Genomic DNA, 19,580 nt, shown 5'->3' with positions numbered 1-19,580 from the left:
GCATTTAATTATTTTTGTGCCTGATATTTTCATCCAAAGCAAGTCAGCAGAAGTGTCACTGATGTTTCTGAAATTTCCAGCTCCCTGTGTCTTCCCTTACATAGATGTCTCTGCACCCCAGCAGTTTGTATGATCCTTCCTGTAGAGTAGCCTTTCCCAACCTGATGTTTGGCTACAAATATGTTGGATTACAAATCCCATCATCCCTGGGCCGCAAATCTGTTACCGTGCTAGCTGGGATCTGGAGGGTATCAAGCTGGAGAAGAAAGCTGTAGGGTTTGTATTCAGAGATTATCGTATCCCACCAGATTACTGGGATATCCAGTCTATGTTCTCGTTTAAAATAAAGCATTCCAACTCCCCTATTTCAGCACTACAGTTTCTAAGCAATGGCTTACACGTGGTGTTGTTGCTGTTGTGTGCCTTCAAACTGTTTCTGACTTACGATAACTGTACACTAAACCAATCATGAGATCTTCTTGATTTGTTCAGAGAGTTTGCCCTTGCCTTCCTCCGAGGTTGAGAGAGTGTGACATGCCCACCGTCACCCAGTCCATGACGGAGCAGGGTTTGAAATCTGGTGTCAGAGTCCTAGTCCAACATTCAAACCACTACACTGCACTGGCTCTGCAGGCATAAATATATCCTTTCCAAATAGCACTGGTATGCGTATTTTACCCCATGGTCCTTTGGTTCACTCTGATGTTTTATTGTATACATATAGCTTATTCCTAATCTTTCTTCATTTGGGCAAATACATTTTCAATCTCATTCCCCTGGTGCAATTCATCTTGAAATAAACTCTCCACAGTTCTTGGTTGCCCAGTTTCTTGCTCCATTTTCCTGGTTCTATATTGGAGGTGGGGGTGGCAAGGGGCACTGCAGCCCTACAGACTGGAACCTCCAGCACTCTTCACTATTGGCTATTCTGGCTAGAGTTTGATGGACCTGCTGTCCAGTGACATTAGAAAAGCCCCACTTCGTGCATCTTTGCTCTGTTTACAGCAAGACAGGATACTCCACTGAGTTACCCAATGGAAGAGCAGGACAGAATATGGCAGAAACAGGTTTACCTGCATTGATGAGATCAGGGTCAACTTCTTTTTCAGTTGGATATGGTCCCTAGTTTGAAAAAAAAACACATAAAGAATCAACCTTCCAATGAAACATTTTAAAAGTAGCTTCCATAAATGCTCCGAGCTCCCTCCCATGTTCTTTTATCCCTATATCATAGACGTTTTTGTTGTAAAGTTTATGTTCCATTCTTACCAAACCAAGGACTCCATTTTCACTCTGCAGGTGTACTGTTATATCCGGACTAATGAAGTTGCTGGCAAGCAGTGGAATGCCAATGCCAAGGTTAGCTTAAGTCAATTAGTCAAGGTTCAACAAATCTTTTTGGAATTTTTAGTCATTCAATTGTGCCCTCAAAAAAGCAAAAACATTCAACAGAGCTAAAGGATACCATACATGCCATCCTCAAATTCAAGAGCTGCTCGCCTGATGATTCTCTCTCTGACATTATCACCACCTTTCTTTTGCTTGCTCTGGGTATCTTCAGCTTTGCGGAGAGATAATCGCTAGAAAAAACAAGCAGAGCCAAAATAGTCATGTTAATGCCACTCCTGTATGGAGGATTAAGGAATCACATGTATGATATCACAGCTCCTAGCTTGACATTTCTTTACAACCAAAGTAGTCCTCAAGACAGCATAAAAGCAGAAAGAAATATGATTAAGACAAGTTGGACTGGTTTACACTACACACTGTATCAGCAAAGTGGTAAGACAATTTCTGATGGTGGATTTACAGTGCAATCCTACTCCAAAGATGCACTGGCCATCAAAGAATTAGAATTAGCCAAACTTCTTTTGCTGGAAGGTGCATGCCTTTCTACTTGATGATCTCATGGATTTGCCAGCAGAACTGCTACACTGGCAAAGAATAGCCCACAAGACGACAGAAAAGAGGAGAGAGATAAGCTTTCTGAAACAGATACAAACCTCCTCCAGCCCAGAAATATAGCCACAAAGCAAGGAAAGTTAGGGAAGAGTGTGAATAACCCTAAGTAACTTTTAGACTATCCTTACTCTGCCCCATAAGTTTATTTATTTATTGGCTTTTTATCCCACCTTTCTCCTAATGGGAAATTGGGTCTACTATTCACTACTGTTATTCCTTTTTGGAAAGACGAAGAGCCCTCCTTCTAACCACCATCTTGAGGTGGAGAGAGGCAAGCCAGCAACAACAGGCCTCGCCTGGAAAGACGAAGAGCCCTCCTTCCGACCACCATCTTGAGGGGGAGAGAGGCCTCCGAGAGAGAGATCTGCTGGACTTTCCCCCTTCCCTACTGTCATTCTCTTCTCCTTTTGTGTCGTCTTTTTTAGATTGTAAGCCCGAGGGCAGGAAAATGTCTAATTCACACATTGTAAGCCACTCTGATAGCCTTGGCTGAAGAGCGGGGTATAAATTATTATTATTATTATTATTATTATTATTATTATTATTATTATTATTAGCTTGTTCCTCACCTATGCAACATGAACTGGTGGTTCACCATTCCTAAAACCATTGCCAGCCACCTACCTCATTCTGTGGTCCACAATCCCCCTCCTTCTGCCCAAGGTTTTTTTTTTAACCTTTCCTCACTACCTCCAGCCAATATGTTAGGATCAGAGGAAGCAAGCTAAAGAACATGACCTATGGTGCAATGAAAACAGGAAACCTGCAGCTCATGGGCCTCATGTTCCTCCATGTCCCTTTGGAGTTCCCCCTATCTTAATATTGTCTACCCTAATTGCTTAGCAACTGTCTGTCCCAGGTAGATGTGTTTCATATGACCTTTTTGCTAAATTCCTTTAAACCAGAAATGGTAACACAAATCTGGGAACAAAGTACAAGCTGTAGCAGTGAGCTAAGTATTTTCCCACAAATGGACTGCTGCACACCTAGCCTTTGAGCTACAGGTTTTCTGCCTGATCTTTTTTGTTCCTCAGTGTCATCAGATTCTTCTTGAGCAGTACCTTGACCTAGGCAGCAAAAGAAGACAGAAAGTCTCCCTGTGAAGACACACCCAACTAAAGATGGTGGCAAATTTGGGTGTGCAACGCCGGTACCCTGGTGAGATCAAACTCTTCTACCCAAAAAGGCTCTGATGCTGAATGTAAAGTTCAAAAAGGGGGAAGTTTAATTTAAAGAACAAAAATAAAGAGTTTTCTCCTCCCCAGCTCTAGATAAAGGATACTTTACAGTTTGGCTTTCAGCAATCTTCCGGATGTCATCTCTCTGGGTTTGATCTCCTCATTCAATGGAGCTGGTGCAGGGTCTTTCAGCTCCTGAATTCTTTGACTTGATGTAGATAACTAAACTGGCTAACTTGTTCTTGGCAACTAATTAGGCTAAATAGTACCTGGTAACTGATTTGGCTAACTTGTTCTTGGTAACTAAATCGGATAACTAGTTCCTGGTAACTGATTCAGCTAACGTGTAAGAAATGCCCTTTCCAGCTGTCTGGACCTGTTTGCCACCAAAAGACTGCTCCAAACTAAAAAGCCTCTAGCTAAAGCAGAGCATGCTGGGAAAGGGCAAACCAAACCTGGAAAAATGCAGGGGATCCTACAGCTCCTCCCAGAACTAAGACAATGAACATTTCCTACACTAAACCATACTATGGCCTGAACCAACATGAAAGAAAATGCAGGGGGAGATTTAAACAGTCCTGGCTGGACATCACACTCCCCAACAGCTTTGGTGCCTAGGAAAGTGCTGTCACCTGCTGCTTTGGCTTTACATAATTTCCACTCTTCTTCCTAGCTCAAGAAAACACTGGCTTTAAAACATCTATTCCCACATGGGAATCAGATTAACACACACACACCAGCTCTATTCTTTGTTTTTTAAAAATATTTTTTATTGAAATCTTTTTAAAAAATACAAAACAGGATAGCTTACATGCAAATTTGTTCATACATATTTACAAACCTGTGATGCTACCCTCACCCTCCCCCATCTCCTCCCAGTTCCCTATATATATCTTCCACTTCCGCTTATTAATTACAGAACAGTCATTATTCTTTTAGCTATCATTCTGTTTTCCTCATTTCTTTCCTTCCCTTGCTTCCCCATCTCACAGTTCCATATCATGCTTTTTTCTTCATTTAGGGAATGTGCAATTATTAATCCTGAAATTTCAAACATCCGCTTTGTGCTTCAAGTCATACACATATGCTTATTCCTATTACTTTGCTTTTTCTACTCTCATCATGTACCCTTCTAGTTCTCTTTAAAGCCGTCTTAATTAAGTACCTCTATCATTAATACCTTCATTTCCACCTCTCTGAACAGAAATTTAACAATGGATCCCAACTTTCTTCTTGATTTCCCTCCTCCTCTCTTAGATGCATTGTCAGCCTATCCATTTCCACAGTGTCCAAAGTCTTAATTAACTAGTCATTAATCTCTGGTGCCTTCTCCCCTTTCCAACACTTTGCAATTGTAATCCGCGCAGTCAAGATCATATATAGGATATGTTTCAGATGCTTCCTAACCTCTGCCTCCTCAATCATATTTAACAAAAAAACTTCTGGTTCAAATTTGACTTTGACTTATAAACATCTTGGATAATTTTATGGACCTCTTTCCAGCTGTATTCTTTGAAAACCAGTGCCCAGGAAATCTCTTGCTAGAACTGAACAGAGGCATAACAGTGAATTGTAGCAGCAACAGAGCAGATTAGGAACCTTCTAGGCTCAGTGTAAAAGCAAAATTATTCATACATTGACAAATGTCCGATAACGATGCGCTGAATTTGTTTTCTTCCAGTGAAAGGATACATATAGGCTGATTCATAAGAAGGCCAGTGCTAGTAGACTCTAGTTATCAGGTTAGAGTGGACTTGGGATGGAAAAATAATTGGGCTCTGAAATGGTCTGATAAGCAAAACTAAGGATATAAGGCAACTGAGATTATGGCTAGCATGAGCCCACAGACAGCAGTTTACATAAAAGTATTTCCATTTAGAATGGATGGTTTAAAAGCTTATTTAGAATTCAACCTCCCACACAGAACCCCTTTCTTAATTGACTAAGTATGTATGTGCTGGCCAAATGGCTGTAATAAAGTTTGTTGTTGTTAACTAAGTATGTAGAGAGATCTTGTAGCACCTTTGAAACTAACTGAAAGAAAGAAGTTGGCAGCATGAGCTTCCACAGACTACAGTCTACTTACTCAGATGCTTTAATGCTGCCAACTTTTCTTTCAGTTAGTCTCAAAGGTGCTACAAGATCTCTCTACATACTGATTCTACAGACTAACACAGCTACAGTATATCTTTTAATTGACTAAATCACTGTTCTTTTTTAATCCAAAGAGGTGCTTTTATCTGACAAAACATGACAGAACGGGAAAGGAGAGAAAAAATAACCTCCACCTTTCTCCATACACACAAGAAACCACATCTAGAGAAGGATGACAGAAGTCTCCTGAATGACATATTAAAAGTCAGAAGTGGCGATCAGACAGGATCCAGGCTACGACCATTACATTTGCACTGGCTGAGTAGCAAAGTATTGGGGAAGGGGAATAATTATCCTTTGAACTATAACTACCAAAATCCCCAGCCACACTGGCCATGTTGGCTGGATAATTCAAGGAACTGTTAGTCCCCCAAGGTAATTTTTCCCACTCTCTGCAACTGCTCCAGTACTTTAAAAGGTCCAGGTTTAGGGTTTTCTGGATATAAATATGTAACGCATACCTTGCCCTTAGCCACTGCTGCTACTTCTCCTCATTTTGAAAATAAAAGCACCAAGAAAACAGATATGACATAGATATTTAATACATTTTAAAAAAGGAATTAGGTTTTTCTTTGGCCTGTTCTTTCAGCCACAACCAGGCCAGATATATGACTACAATTATCCCTCCTCTCATATGATAACAGCATATCTTCCTTTTCCAGGCACTCTTACTTAAATCTTCTTTATACTAGAATCCTCACTGAGCACTCTGGTGGAAAACTGCATTGCAGCCAATGCAATTTACGTTTGAAAATGCAGTCCAAATCTTCTAAGATATGTTATTTTTATAGTCTCTTTTCTCCACTGCCATTTCCTTGCCTCTCTAACATCCTCAGTCAGTAAATAGAAAAGCTTGAGGCTTTATCACCTGTTTGACAAGACAGATGCCCAGCAGGATTACAAAACTCAGCAGACCAAAATTAATCCCTGCTGCAACTTTGGTCTAGACAATATAAAACACAAAAACGAGACAGCAAAAAGGGGGTGGGAGTGTGGTTAGTGAGAGAAAGAAAGCAGGATGCGGAAGAAAAGGAACAGAAAATAACAAAAATATGTATAATTAATGAAAATTAACATCATTAAGTGGGAAATTTTGACAGATCTCAAGGTTTATTTCTTTCTCCCAAACTGATGTCATGCTGGTGCAAAAGGTGGCTAAATGGGGGGGGGGGGGGGGGATGCAAATAGGAAATGCTTGTTTCAATTTGTTGTTGTTATGGAGTTAGAATCATAGAATCATAGAGTTGGAAGAGACCACAAGGGCCATCCAGTCCAACCCCATTCTGCCATGCAGGAAATCTAAATCAAAGCATCCCTGACATATGGCCACCCAGCCTCTGTTTAAAGACTTCTAAGGAAGGAGACTCTACTACACTTCGAAGGAGTTTGTTCCACTGTCGAACAGCCCTTACTGTCAGGAAGTTCTTCCTAAAGTTGAAGTGGAACCTCTTTTCCTGTAGCTTGCATCCATTGCTTCGGGTCCTAATCTCTGGAGCAGCAGAAAACAAGCTTGCTCCCTCCTCAATATGACATCCCTTCAAGTATTTAAACAGGGCTATCACATCACCTCTTAACCTTCTCTTCTTCAGGCTAAACATCCCCAGCTCCCTAAGTCGTTCCTCATAGGGCATAGTTTCCATACCCTTCACCATTTTAGTCGCCCTCCTTTGGACACGCTCCAGTTTTTCAACATCCTTTTTAAATTATGGTGCCCAAAACTGGACACAATATTCCAGGTGGGGCCTGACCAGAGTAGAATAGAGTGGCACTATTACTTCCCTTGATCAATACACTATACTTTTATTGATGCAGCCTAAAATTGTATTGGCCTTGTTAGCTGCCGCATCACACTGTTGACTCATGTTCACAATTTGTGGTCTACTTGGACTCCCTAGATCCCTTTCACATGTGGTCTCGTTCAGCCAGGTGTCCCCCATCCTATATCTGTGCATTTTGTTTTTCTGCCCTAAGTGCAGTACCTTACATTTCTCCGTGTTGAAATTCATTTTGTTAGCTTTGGCCCAGCTTTCTAATCTATTCAGGTCATTTTGAATTTTCATCCTGTCCTCTGGGGTATTAGCTACTCCTCCTAATTTGGCATCATCTGCAAATTTGATAAGTATGCCCTCAATTCTGTCATCCAAGTCATTGATAAAGATGTTATAAATAATAATAATAAAACTTTCATTTATATCCCGCTTTTCGTTTCCACAATCAAAGCGGCGTACAACCTTTTAAAAATACAATATATACAATTCCCCCCCCCTTAAAAAGGATTAAACAATTCCATCCTTTAAAATTACAGACAATAAAAATCTAAAAACACTACTACAATAATAAAATACAAGTGGGCAGAGTCTTCACTTGTATATGACTGTGGGGGGAGCATTACATGGCTGGGATCTGGAAGAGATCCATCTTGACAGCTTTCTTGAAGCTCTCAAGGATGGCAATTTGACGGATCTCGTCTGGCAGGCCATTCCATAAAGTGGGAGCGATCGCAGAAAAAGTCCTCTGGGAGGCCACCGTCAATCTGGTCTTTGTGGACTGCAACAAATTCCTCCCAGAGGATCTGAGGGTACAGGGCGGATTGTACGGAAGGAGGCGATCCCTTAAGTAGGTTGGGCCCAAGCCATGGAGGGCTTTAAAGGTAATGACCAACACCTTGTACTGTGCCCAGAACCAAATAGGCAGCCAGTGGAGTCATTTCAATATAGGTGTAATATGGTCACTCCTAGTTGTTCCTGTGTTTGAAAATGTGTCTTTGACATTTTAGAAGTCAAAGGAGTGTGTATAATCCAAAGATGCTGTGCTGAAGTGAACCATGTAGCATAAGTATCCCACATAGCTCCTTGTTACACTTCATACGTAGCAAAATCAAGATAAATTGCATAAAGAAGGGGTTTGCAAATGCTCCCAGACTTACCTCAATTCTTTTTTCATACTTTTCTCCTTGGATGAGGCGATGGACATAGATCTTAGGGACATGAATATCTTCTGGGGCAAATGACCCTACATCAACAATTTCTTCTACCTGTGTAGACATGTAAAATAGGAAAGATAAAATCTGTGTTCGAAGTAGTTAAGGTACAACAGACTTGGAAAATGTATAGGAGACATTTTATTTTAACTCCAAGCTTTCGCACCTTCTCTGCGGGAGCAAACAAACTGTTTGGGTTTTTTTTAAAAAAAAACACACAACAAGCTGAAGTTTCTGGAGCTGGCTGTAATCCTTAGTACAGTATGAACATCTGAAAGTAATCACATGCTTATGCCACCTATGTTGATCTGTATAACATTATGTCAATCTTCTCATAATTAAGCACTGTATAAGAGGATGGTAATATGTAGCCTTCATGCTCTGCCCCTAACTAACCCTGCTGACACCAACAACGCAAGAGTGCCACCAAGATTCAGCAGTATCAGAAACAAAGAGGTTTTCTTCCTCCTTCCATTTCCTGCCTAAAGGAAAGGAGCCATTCTCCCCTACCAGTCTGTAAGACTCTATGTACAGGAGGGCACTATGCCATCCCCCTACACTATAAAGAGTAGCTGTAGTTGCTTAATTTCAACAAAAATTATGGGAATGATATCAACAGCAGCAACTGAATTTCAACAGTGACTGTAGAATTTTTGGTGGCAGTCTGGCCTCCAAAGAGTAATAGGCCACCCAATGAAGCCTCCATACAGCAGGACATTGCCCATCCCAGTCCTTCTGTGAAGCAGTCTCATGTAGTCACTACCTTTTCACCACTGACTTTATTTATTTATTTATTTATAATATTTATACCACTCTCTTCAGCCAAAAGACTATCAGAACAGCTTACATTTTTTAAAATTAAAAGTAACCCCACTAAAATGTTCCCATACAGATTCTTCATCATGACATCTGTCATTTTAAGTTACAGAAGCAAAATGAAATGGTAGGGAGAGCAACACACCATGACTCAAATACATATTTTGACATAATAGTAGGAGCACACAGAAACTCCTAATAGGTTTGAGAAGCACAGTGAAAAAATCCAATGTGCAATTTCCAATTTAACAGAAGCAAATGGCCAGGCCTCTTTCCATCTTGCCTTAGTTTGCAGAACAGCAGTAGGTACACAGCAGAAAACTAAAGTGAAAAAATCAAGGTCAGTACCTCCTTCTGTTCTAATCTTTTAAATCCTAACAAGCCATCTATTTCACCCCCAACCCTAATATAACAACTTTTTTAAAGTTTTGAAAAGGAAAAATTATTGGAACAAAACTTGTGCTTGCCAAAATATGGGAGATCAACATGGCATCATGGTCAAATAGCTGCAAGAACGACAGGTTGAGTCTCTCTTATCCAAAATGATTGGGACCAGAAGTATTTTGGGTTTTGGATTTTTTTTTAGTATTTGCACATACACCTCCAAAAAATAGGACCTCGACATTAGGTAAGAGCTGTTCAACAGTGGAACACACTCCTTCAGATTGTAGTGGGGCATCCTTCTTTGGAGGATATTAAACAGAGGCTGGATGGCCATTTGTCAGGAGTGCTTTTAGTTTATATTCCTGCATGGCAGTGGTTGAAAAGGATGGCCCTTGGCATCTCTTCCAACTCAATGATTCTACATTACGAAATATCTTGGAGATGGGGTCCTAGTCTAAACATGAAACTCATTTATGTTTTACATGTATATTATGTACATAGCATAAAACTAATTTTATACAGTATATAATATTCTAAATAATTTTGTTCATGAGAGAAGGTTTGTGTACACTGAATCATTAGAAAGCTAAGGTGTCACTATCTCAGCCATCCATGTGGACAATTTTGGATTTTGCACTATTTCAGATTTTAGAATTCCAGATGAGGGAGATTCAACCTGTACTACTATTTGGAGGATGCAGAAGCCAGGTTCAAATTCAAGTGTTCAAGGCAAGACAGGTTGCAGATCCTAATTTTCAGATGACAATTACTACCACATTTATGGGCCCTCTTCTTTAAACAAACTCAAAAAAGGGAACAAAATTAAGAGTGCAACAGCTAAAACTGAAAATGTTTATCAGTGTCTACTAGGTCAGCAAATGTCATTTATGCATAGCCTTTTCAATAATCACAAAACAAATACAGAATAAAGCCACTGCCAATCAGAATTCATAAGTCAGGGTCACCAAGCATATAGAACTAGCTTTTAAAAGCTTTTACCTAATAATGATGGATAAAGACAAAAATCTGGTAACCTTTGTTGTCAACATCTTAAACAAACCTTTTAGCAATTAAGCCAGTACTAACTGGGAAGCTTGCTTTTGGTGAGGATTCAGTCCAAGTATTTTGAGGAATTTAATGTAACTTTATAAGATATAATACATTGTAGCTCTTTGGCATCATATGAAACACTGTGACTACACAGTCTGTCAGATAAAGTTCATGTTTCATATCTTCCATCCAGCAGTGAGGATGACAATAGATTACATTTAGCTCCTGTGAACGCATACCTACCATTAAAATTTTAAATATCTTTAAAACACACAGGTAAATTATAGGGTAAACCATGAAGTTTTTCTAGACTGGGACTATTTTTCAAGCAGAAGGAGTGGCATTATCCAACTATCTACTTCTTGCACTGTTCTATTTATAATCTGTTATGAAAAACAATGCTTGGAGTTTTCAGCTTGGGTTAGTGAAGTAGCTACATTTAGGATGAACAGTCAATGTGCTCTCTCTGAGTGCTAGTTCAGGCCTAACACTAAGACATTATAATATTACAAGTTTACTCTAGCCTTCCACGTGCTTTCGTTTTCTCTCTTCTCCATTCTTCCTCCAGTGCAACCAGAAAGATAAAACTGGAACATATTGCTCCTGCTCCAGATTGAACACAGGTCACCACATTAAATCTTGAACAATGGTTGATCTTCACTAAAACTAATGCAAGGAAGTCCACTTCCCAAACTATAATTTGAAAATTGGCTTGTTTTCAGAAACCATAGTTAACACTAACCAGTTTGTCAGACTTCAGACAAGAAAACTAGTTGTATTTGAACTAGAACAAAAGCAAAGATATGAAGTAAAATCTTGTTGCCATCCTGCAATGGTGCATGGTGCAGTGGTTTGAATATTGGACTACAACTCTGGGGACCAAGGTTCGAATCCCTGCTCAGCCAAAGAAATCTACTGGGTGAGCTTGGGGAAGTCACACTCACTCAGCCTCAGAGGAAGGCAAAACCCCTTTGAACAAATCTTAGCAGGAAAATCCCATGGTAAGTTCACTTTAGGATTGTCTTAAGTCAGAAATAAATTGAAGCCACACAACAACAAAAAGGATAGATGCTAAGCTTGTTGTCATAATGCTAAACCAGCCTCCTCCAACCTGACACCATCCAGATATTTTGGACTACCAATTCCATTATATGCAAACAGTGGATATGCTAGCTAGCTTTTCTAGGAATTTCTACAGTGGGTTAGAATGTGGAATACTGAACCAAACTACGGTTTAGTGTAGCTACCAAGAGAATATTTGAATATTTGGGACAAAAAAAAAATAAAAATTGTTGTGTTGAGTGTCAGGAAATCCTGACAAAGAGAATCTCCTTGAATTCCTTTCTTCATTCCCTCCCCCAGTCTTCCAATAGACTAAGAGAACTGCTACTACCAACCCCTTGGTCCAGCTCACCTTTTCCTGCTCACTGACACAACTGGGGAAAGGGTGGGGCAGTGGGGCAACCAAAAATTGCTGCTTCCATCATTATGCACCAAGTTGTAGGGGAGGAGTAAATATGGATTGTTAGTTGCTATACTGATAGATAGAGCACAACACTAAAGGCATCCTCCTCCCAGGGTTCCTCTGAAGTCCTGGAGGATGCACTACCATGCACCAGCAAGTGCAACATAGGTAGTGATGATGTTCAATTATCCTCCCATTCTCCCCCTGGATACTACATGTTCATGTCAGGAGAGGCAGGAAAATGGTATGTGTGGGGGGTGACAACAACAAAATTTCTCCCTCCTTTGAGAACATTCTTGAAAACTGCAGTTTTCAAAGATGTTCCTGCAGCAGAAGAAAAGGTGATTATGGTCATTTCTCTAAATTTGTGGGCTAAGCATCTGGAGCTTTGATTATTTGGGGATTTGCCCCTTCCAGGACAAAAAAAAGCATGCTGAAGGACCTACAGATACATAGAAAAGTGTTATCTCCAATGAAAAAAACAGTAGGCCTATATTTATGATTTTTTTCACTTTCACAGGAGGGGTCTGCACACCTAACCCCCATGAAAATTGAGGGCTGGCTGTATTTGTTCTCCCCTGTGGGAACAGCTTAAGTTAAATACACCTACTCCTAATTTAGTATTATGCCCCTTTAGAGTAGGCAGATTCACTGACCAGATTGCAAATTTTTTTTCAGAATGATGTGATGAATGCTCAAGTGATCATCAGACTGATGATATGTTGTAAGCATTATAATCATGTTTTTCCTTCATTTTGTGCCACATTATTTTAAAGATTTGTTTGTTGGAAATGACTGTTTGGTTGTACCATCTACTGAACAGAATGGAAAGCTATGCATTTAGCTTCTGAGAACACAAATGTGAGAACACAATGTATTTTAGTCACTGAAATGCAAATCTAAACTAAATTGATAGTCCACAATCTCTTTTGTGTTGACATACTGTGCTGCACTAACAGAGGTATGAGTGGGAGGGTGAACAGCCAGGCTAACACCAAGTGGTCTAGCAGCATGTGGGGGCTTATTTTTAAGGCTGCCTCCCACTGGAAGGGTGAAAATGTCTCCGATTCTTTTTTTAAAATGGCAAATGGATAATTTTCAGAATTTTAATGAGCAAGATTGAATTACAACTAGGACAACACACGAGCTGAGATTTTACAAAGTGTAAAACTGTATTTATAAGCATGACTATTTCTCAGTGCTTCAGTGTTAATTTTAAAAAATGCCCAATTTTTAGGTGACTAATGGCAACCATTCATTTCTGTCTCACAATGTAGTGAGGTCCATTGTACCTGTGAGAGCAGAATGATAACAGATCAGGAGTATTGTTACTAAGCAACCAGCGATACACTGTAGGATTTTTAATTACATTTGCTTAATTAGTTATGGATGAACGAGCATTTCTGCACACAATTTTAAGCCCACCACCACCATCCCCTCATTTCTCCTTTTGACAACTCAAAATCATCTTACAGTTCTGGTTATTATAAAATGCATGTATTTTTAAAAAGTCTTTAAAAACAATAATATTAATATCCTAGGTGAAGTCGAAGTCGATTAATATCCTAGCTTCTCCTTTGTCTGGCAGGAAAAATAATCAGTTTTCAAAGTATAATGTGAAGGAGGGGGAGAGAAAGAAAGGGGTAAAGGAAAAGGTATTGTTATAGAAATACTGAACACCTTCCTTATATTGATTAAACCATGTCTTCAAGTGGGTATAGCTCTTCAAGATCTGACTAAGAAAATCAGGCTACCTATTATTCAGCATTCTTACTTCACAAACAGCCACTTCAGCTGATTTTAATGAATTTCAAGCTTCTTATGTTTGCAGCAGGGAGTTCTTTTTGCCTTTGTTTTCCAAAACTAATTGTTTGGGGCAGGACAAATGCAGAGTATAGAGAGAAGAGGAAGAGTGAAGAGGATACTGCTTCAGATAGCAAATTTGGGCATCAAGAAATGGCAGCAAACTATCATCTACTAAAAAGACAAATAAATGGGTCCTATAGCAAATCAGGCCTGAACTCTCCCTAAAAGCTAAGATGACTAAACTGAGACTGTTGTACTTTGGATATATCATGAGAAGACATAACTGACTAGAAAAGACACTAGCGCTTGGTAAGGTAGAAAGCAGTAGGAAAAAAGGACTCCATTCCAGATAGATACACTCAATCAAGGAAGCCACAGCCTGAACCTGCAAGATCTGAGCAGGGCTTCTGAGGATAGGGTAACTTGGAAGTCTCTCATTCATAAGGTTGCCATAAATCAAAGTCAAAGGCAACTAATAATAATAATGGAGACCATGGAGTTTATCAGACAAGGGAAATTGGAAGTATAATCCAATGGCAATCCGAACGCAATCATGGGGTTTCACGTTATTGCATGAGAGGTGATCACACGCAATTTCGGGCAATGGCAAGCTATTTTCAGACAATGGGAAGTCAGGTCGAACGCAATTCGAATTCACGTAAATTCACTGAACTAGCGAATTCACGTAAATTTGCTGAACTAGCAAATTCACATGAATGCGTTCTGGCCCCCTTTTCTTTTCATTCGAAATTAAGAGAAATTCCTCCCGTGTGATAAACTCCCTTGACATAAAAATAGACCAGCACCTCTGCATGAATGTAACAGCTTAGGCCTGAGGCGAGCAGAAGGCATCTCTCAGTTATTTTTGGAAACAGGTACTCATTCTTCATATTTAAGTCAATGTCACAGCAGCTGGTAATAATCTCATTTCTGCTCAAAGGGAAGGCAACATCAACAATTCCCCACTGTCATCGGCTATGTAGTTTCAATCATGTATGTACATCAGGCATAAACTCTCTTTGAGCTCTTCACAAAGGCCTGAGGGTTTTTCCAAAAGTCTTCCAAAGAAAAGCAAAGAACAACCAGCTTTCTCACACGTGGAAAAACATCTCATCCCAATTTAACCTAAGGCACTATTTAAGAAACAGATGGTTTTCTTTAGAAGTAAAAGACCAGAGACAATCCTTGAAGTGATTAGAAGAGATAAAACAGAGGCGCATGATACATGTTGCAAACACAAAGGAGACCAGTTCCATTGTAACATTGTATCTCACATTAACCTCTTTATTTATTCATAAACTGTTATATTTATCTATTTATACCTGAATCTCATTTTGGGAGAAAGGTGAAATATAAATCCAATAAACAAACAAACAAACTACCTTTCTCATTAAACAAGATCCAAGGCAAATTTATGTATTTATTCTTTCAATATATTTATTCAGTTTATTCAATAATGAGAAGGATTCAAAGAAAATACCATAAGTTATGAAAAAATAGTTATGTTCCTTACCTCTACCACAGTGGTTCTGGCAGCTTTGCACATGGGCTGGTTAAAATTTCTTGCAGTTTTCCTATCAGAGAAAGAGAAAGTACATGGGAGGGATAAACTGCCTGAAAATTAAAGATGGCGTGCACTTAAACTGCTAGAATATATGCTTGTGATATCTGGAAAAACATTATCTTCCAAAGAAGATATGGGAGGTTATCAGCAGAGTTCATGTTCCACATATTTAAAGATCTTTCTGTACTTGTAATAGTTTTAAAGACCGTATTTAAATTATGAATTGCAAAGTGTCTCATGCAGTGAAATGTAATTTTGAGTGATGTGTTTGAAAAGAACATAAACAATAACAATAACCCCTAACAGTGCACCTCTATATATCTCTCCCCAGAAAAATAATTTTTATTAACTTTACTGAGGCTTACTCCCAGGGACATGAGTGTAGGATTGTACAAGGTCCCCATGGATTTGGAGAATTAGGTAAGTTTGATTTCGCAATGGGCAGGGGGGGGGGGGTCCATGCAACAGACCATTAGGGAATACCTTCAACCAGTCAGTCTGATGTACCAATTTATTTCTTGTTGGACCAGATGACTTCCACAAGAAAACCCAAAACACATGCCAAATAAAATACTTTTTGGAGGCATGTATTAAAATGAAATATTAATTTCTTTAATATGAAAAAAAATAACAAGACTTGAAGAGAAAATAAAAACCACGTGATGTCTTTGTTTGCAGGCTCTCTCTCACCTTCCTCAGAGTATCTACTGTTTTACTTATTAATGGTATTAACTGCCCACCTTTCTTCCATTATGTTGTGGGCAAGATTCTAGACAGCCTCCCTTCCATGTTAAAAGGAGCTTTCTCTCCTCATCTTCGTCAAGAATATTACATGAGTGATAAATTAAGAAGGAAAAAAGATAAATTGGAATCCCCTCAGAAGAAAATAATGAATATGGCCAGAGGTAAGGAGACCAAGCAATTGTTATGCAATTGTGCAATTTCAGCCAGAAGAAGAAAAGACTGAGGGAGGGTTGTGACAGAACTTTTTGAACAATTGAAGTGCTGTCATGTACAAAATAGCAAAGACTTGTTCTCCACAATCCCAGAGATCAGGATTAAATCTAAAAGACTGACATTACAGGATGACATTATTTAGCTGAACATTAGATGAAAGAATGGATTCAAGAATGGAACAATTATACAGACAAGTGGCATGCTCTCTTTTTCTGGAAGTCTTAAACCAGTCTTCAGGATCCTCTAGGTCTGGATTTCCGGTACTGAACTTTCCCCCTGCAATTTTGGGATTATTATTATTATTATTATTATTATTATTACCCCAGTGATTCCCAAACGTCAGTCCTCCAGTATTTTGGACTTCAACTCCAGAAAACCCAGCAATCTTGACCAACAGTCAGGAATTTGGGGAGATGAAGTCCAAAACACTTGAGGACCAAAGGTGGGCCACTGTTTTATCTTATTCATATTGATTTTACCTGTAAGATGCCCTGTAATCTTTTATCTATATGGGGTAGAAATGCATTAATATATTGATTAATTAATTAATTAATTAATTAACGTTTAACTCAATGTTCCGAAGAGTAGGCCTGCAATAGTTCTGAACACCTATTCCTTTCTCATCGGCATAGTTATTTTTAAAATCGTTTTTCTATGCTTGTTTCTCCAAACCCCTCATAGTTGCTTCTTATCAATTTATATTAATTTTTTTCAATTTTGTATATTGAATTTGGATTTTTCTGACACAATGCCTCCAAGGATGGTATACACCTCTGAGGGCAAAACTCAATATTAATTGGATAAATTAATGCTATTTTCTAGATATTTCTCTCCATCCTCAGCATCTCATTCTTTAATTTAGTAAGTACACTTTGATTTTGGTATTCTACTGCCACCTCCTGGTTTTTTTGTTTTGTTTTGTTTTGCCAACTATAAATCCATGCTGCTAGTACATGCAGTACTAAAAAGAAATGGATGATCCAATTAATATATCAACATATCAGTGCTGACCTGTCACCTGTGCTTGCATCATATCACAAAGCAAGCACAGAAAACTTTAGGTGTGTGTTTTCCAGCAACTGTCATAGGCAATTACATTTGAGCTCTCTCTTGCAGCTGTACAAAATTTGATATTGTTGGTAAAATCGAAAGGCTACTATTCAAGAAGACTTGAAGGAATCTTCTTCCTTTCATGTCTAAAAATAAATAAATAAATAACCTCACTCCTTTCCTGCCCCTCTAACTGCTTCAGAAACAATTTCTAACAAAACCAGCAGCCTGCTAGTAACCCCTCCCCTTCCCTGTTCCACAAACAAAGATTTGGGTTATCTGCTTCCTTGGCCTAACCAACACAGAAAGTGATGTGCCCGGTGGCATTTCAAACTATCAAGAGTAACAGCTCTCAGAACTTTGTACAGTTAAGGAGCCCCTTCTTCATCACTTTGCTTCTGGAGATGTATGCCTGAATTTGATACAGGACCTTTGCTTTGCTGCAAAGAATTCATGGGAAAGCTTAACAAAACACAGCCCATTTTTGCAGGTTGCATGGTCCCTCCATTTCCTAGTGATGACAAGCTGCACCACCAAGTAGTGGCAGCAGTGCCAGAGAGAGAGAGAGAGAGAGAGAGAGAGAGAAGGAAACGATTTGTTTCCTTCCAAAGGGGAAGAAGATGTTCTTGCTCTATGCATGGGCAGAGCTCTATGGTGCAGGGAGGCACCCTCCCAAACCACAGAACGCTGCTGCAGTTGTCCCCAAATTCTGATGGTGGCAGCAGCAGCAATGCCAATATTGGTGGGCATATATTTCTTGGTGGTTATTGGGGAAGCAGTCTCCCAGCCAACAATTCTGCCCAACCATATTCTAAGGTACACAATTGCTTGTTTTTTCTACGATTGGTTTTAAAGTCTTTTACCACCCTTACAGTTTTTGTCCAATTTAAGCAAATTAAAATGTATGCACAAGGGATTGGCTGGACCAAGCAGACTTCCACTTGAGGTGCAACCCAGCCTAAACAAAAAATAATCCCTGGACCTGCACTCTTCAGGTTAGTATCAGCCATACAATGGCAAGCTATGTTGGCTCAACATTACTTAACTTCTCATCCAGTGGTTCCCATATAAACTGTCAAGAAAATCATAGATTTCCTAGGGATTTTTTTTTAAAAAAGCAATTGTCTCTCCACACATACTGTACCTGAATATAATATTTCCAGCACGATCAGATTTCCATGCCTTCACTAGTGCAAAATCTCCTGTTATTGACTTCTCCATAATATAGTGTCGACCATCAAATTCCCTCACCTGTGAGAAATGAGAAGAGGGAGGAGAGAAAAGACTTGTAAAGTGATTTTGCTCAGGGGCTGCTGTCACACTGCAGAAAAAATGCAGTTTGAGACCACTTTAATTGATATGGCTCCATCATATGGAATCATGGGATTTGTAGTTTGATGTGGGATCAGAGTTATCTCACAGAGAAGGCAAACATCTCACAAATCCCAGAATTCCATAGCAGTGACCCATGGCAGTTAAAGTGGGGTCAAACTGCATTAATTAGACAGTGTTGATGCAGCCTAAGATGGTCTAACCCATGCTAGGATCTAAAATAATGCTGTTCCACACTACCATGCCACAGAGTCAAGGAGACAGAAAAGGAATCAAGTGACAGGTGACATTCAACAACTGGGTGCATAATTGTAGAAAAGTTTCTACAAGTCCAATTTTAGTCCCAACTAGAATAAACTCAATATATCACTAGAGTGTCCATTCATTTTGTTTCTCTAGTTAGCGTTAAAAATTAGAATGACACCAAGGAGTTCTAACATATATGCAACAGTTAAGAACACCACCAGCAGTAGCATCAACCAATTAGCAAATTTACTATGTGGTAAGCTGAACTGTTGGTGAACATTATATGATAATTACTATCAGTGTGATGTAGCACACAGTGGCCTCAATCCTCAGGTCAGCACAGTTTAAGACTTTTACAGGTAGACCTACATTAAGCTGTCATAAACCATCCCCCTGGACTAATCGTATAGCAAGTGAAGTCCTTCTGCATGGCTATTCTGTGCCTTGTGGGGAGCAGGCAGGATCAGAGAAGCATCTGGCTGTGTCCCCATAGCCAGATGTGAAACCATTATAGAAAATATCTTCGGGGATCCTCCAGAAATCTTAGTCTGGCTGTAATCATCTCACATCTGGCTATGGGGCTTAGCCAGACACATCTCTGGTCCTGTCCTTTCACTAGGAGGTAGAAATAACTGT

General features: G+C 39.4%; 1 protein-coding gene across 2 annotated transcripts in view; it reads right to left on the bottom strand.

Moving 5' to 3' along the window:
* OXCT1 (3-oxoacid CoA-transferase 1) overlaps positions 1–19,580 on the bottom strand; it is an 89,106-nt gene that overhangs the window by 37,727 nt on the left and 31,799 nt on the right. For both annotated transcript variants that reach the window (XR_016277809.1, XM_089496052.1), the window contains exons 6-11: positions 18,511–18,617; positions 15,309–15,369; positions 8,221–8,328; positions 1,466–1,580; positions 1,270–1,364; positions 1,074–1,122 (exon numbers count right to left, since the gene is read on the bottom strand). Coding sequence is in view for 1 of the 2 variants with exons in the window: in XM_089496052.1 (XP_089352178.1) it covers positions 1,074–1,122; positions 1,270–1,364; positions 1,466–1,580; positions 8,221–8,328; positions 15,309–15,369; positions 18,511–18,617 (535 nt within the window). In the remaining variant the exon portion in view is untranslated. The remainder of the gene's footprint in view (positions 1–1,073; positions 1,123–1,269; positions 1,365–1,465; positions 1,581–8,220; positions 8,329–15,308; positions 15,370–18,510; positions 18,618–19,580) is intronic.

Source organism: Sceloporus occidentalis, unplaced genomic scaffold, assembly GCF_023333645.1.
Source record: "Sceloporus occidentalis isolate IW3139 unplaced genomic scaffold, rSceOcc1.0.p SCAF_1, whole genome shotgun sequence".
In the NCBI taxonomy this organism is placed as follows: Eukaryota; Metazoa; Chordata; class Lepidosauria; order Squamata; family Phrynosomatidae; genus Sceloporus; species Sceloporus occidentalis.
This window is presented reverse-complemented; position numbering and strand designations above follow the sequence as displayed.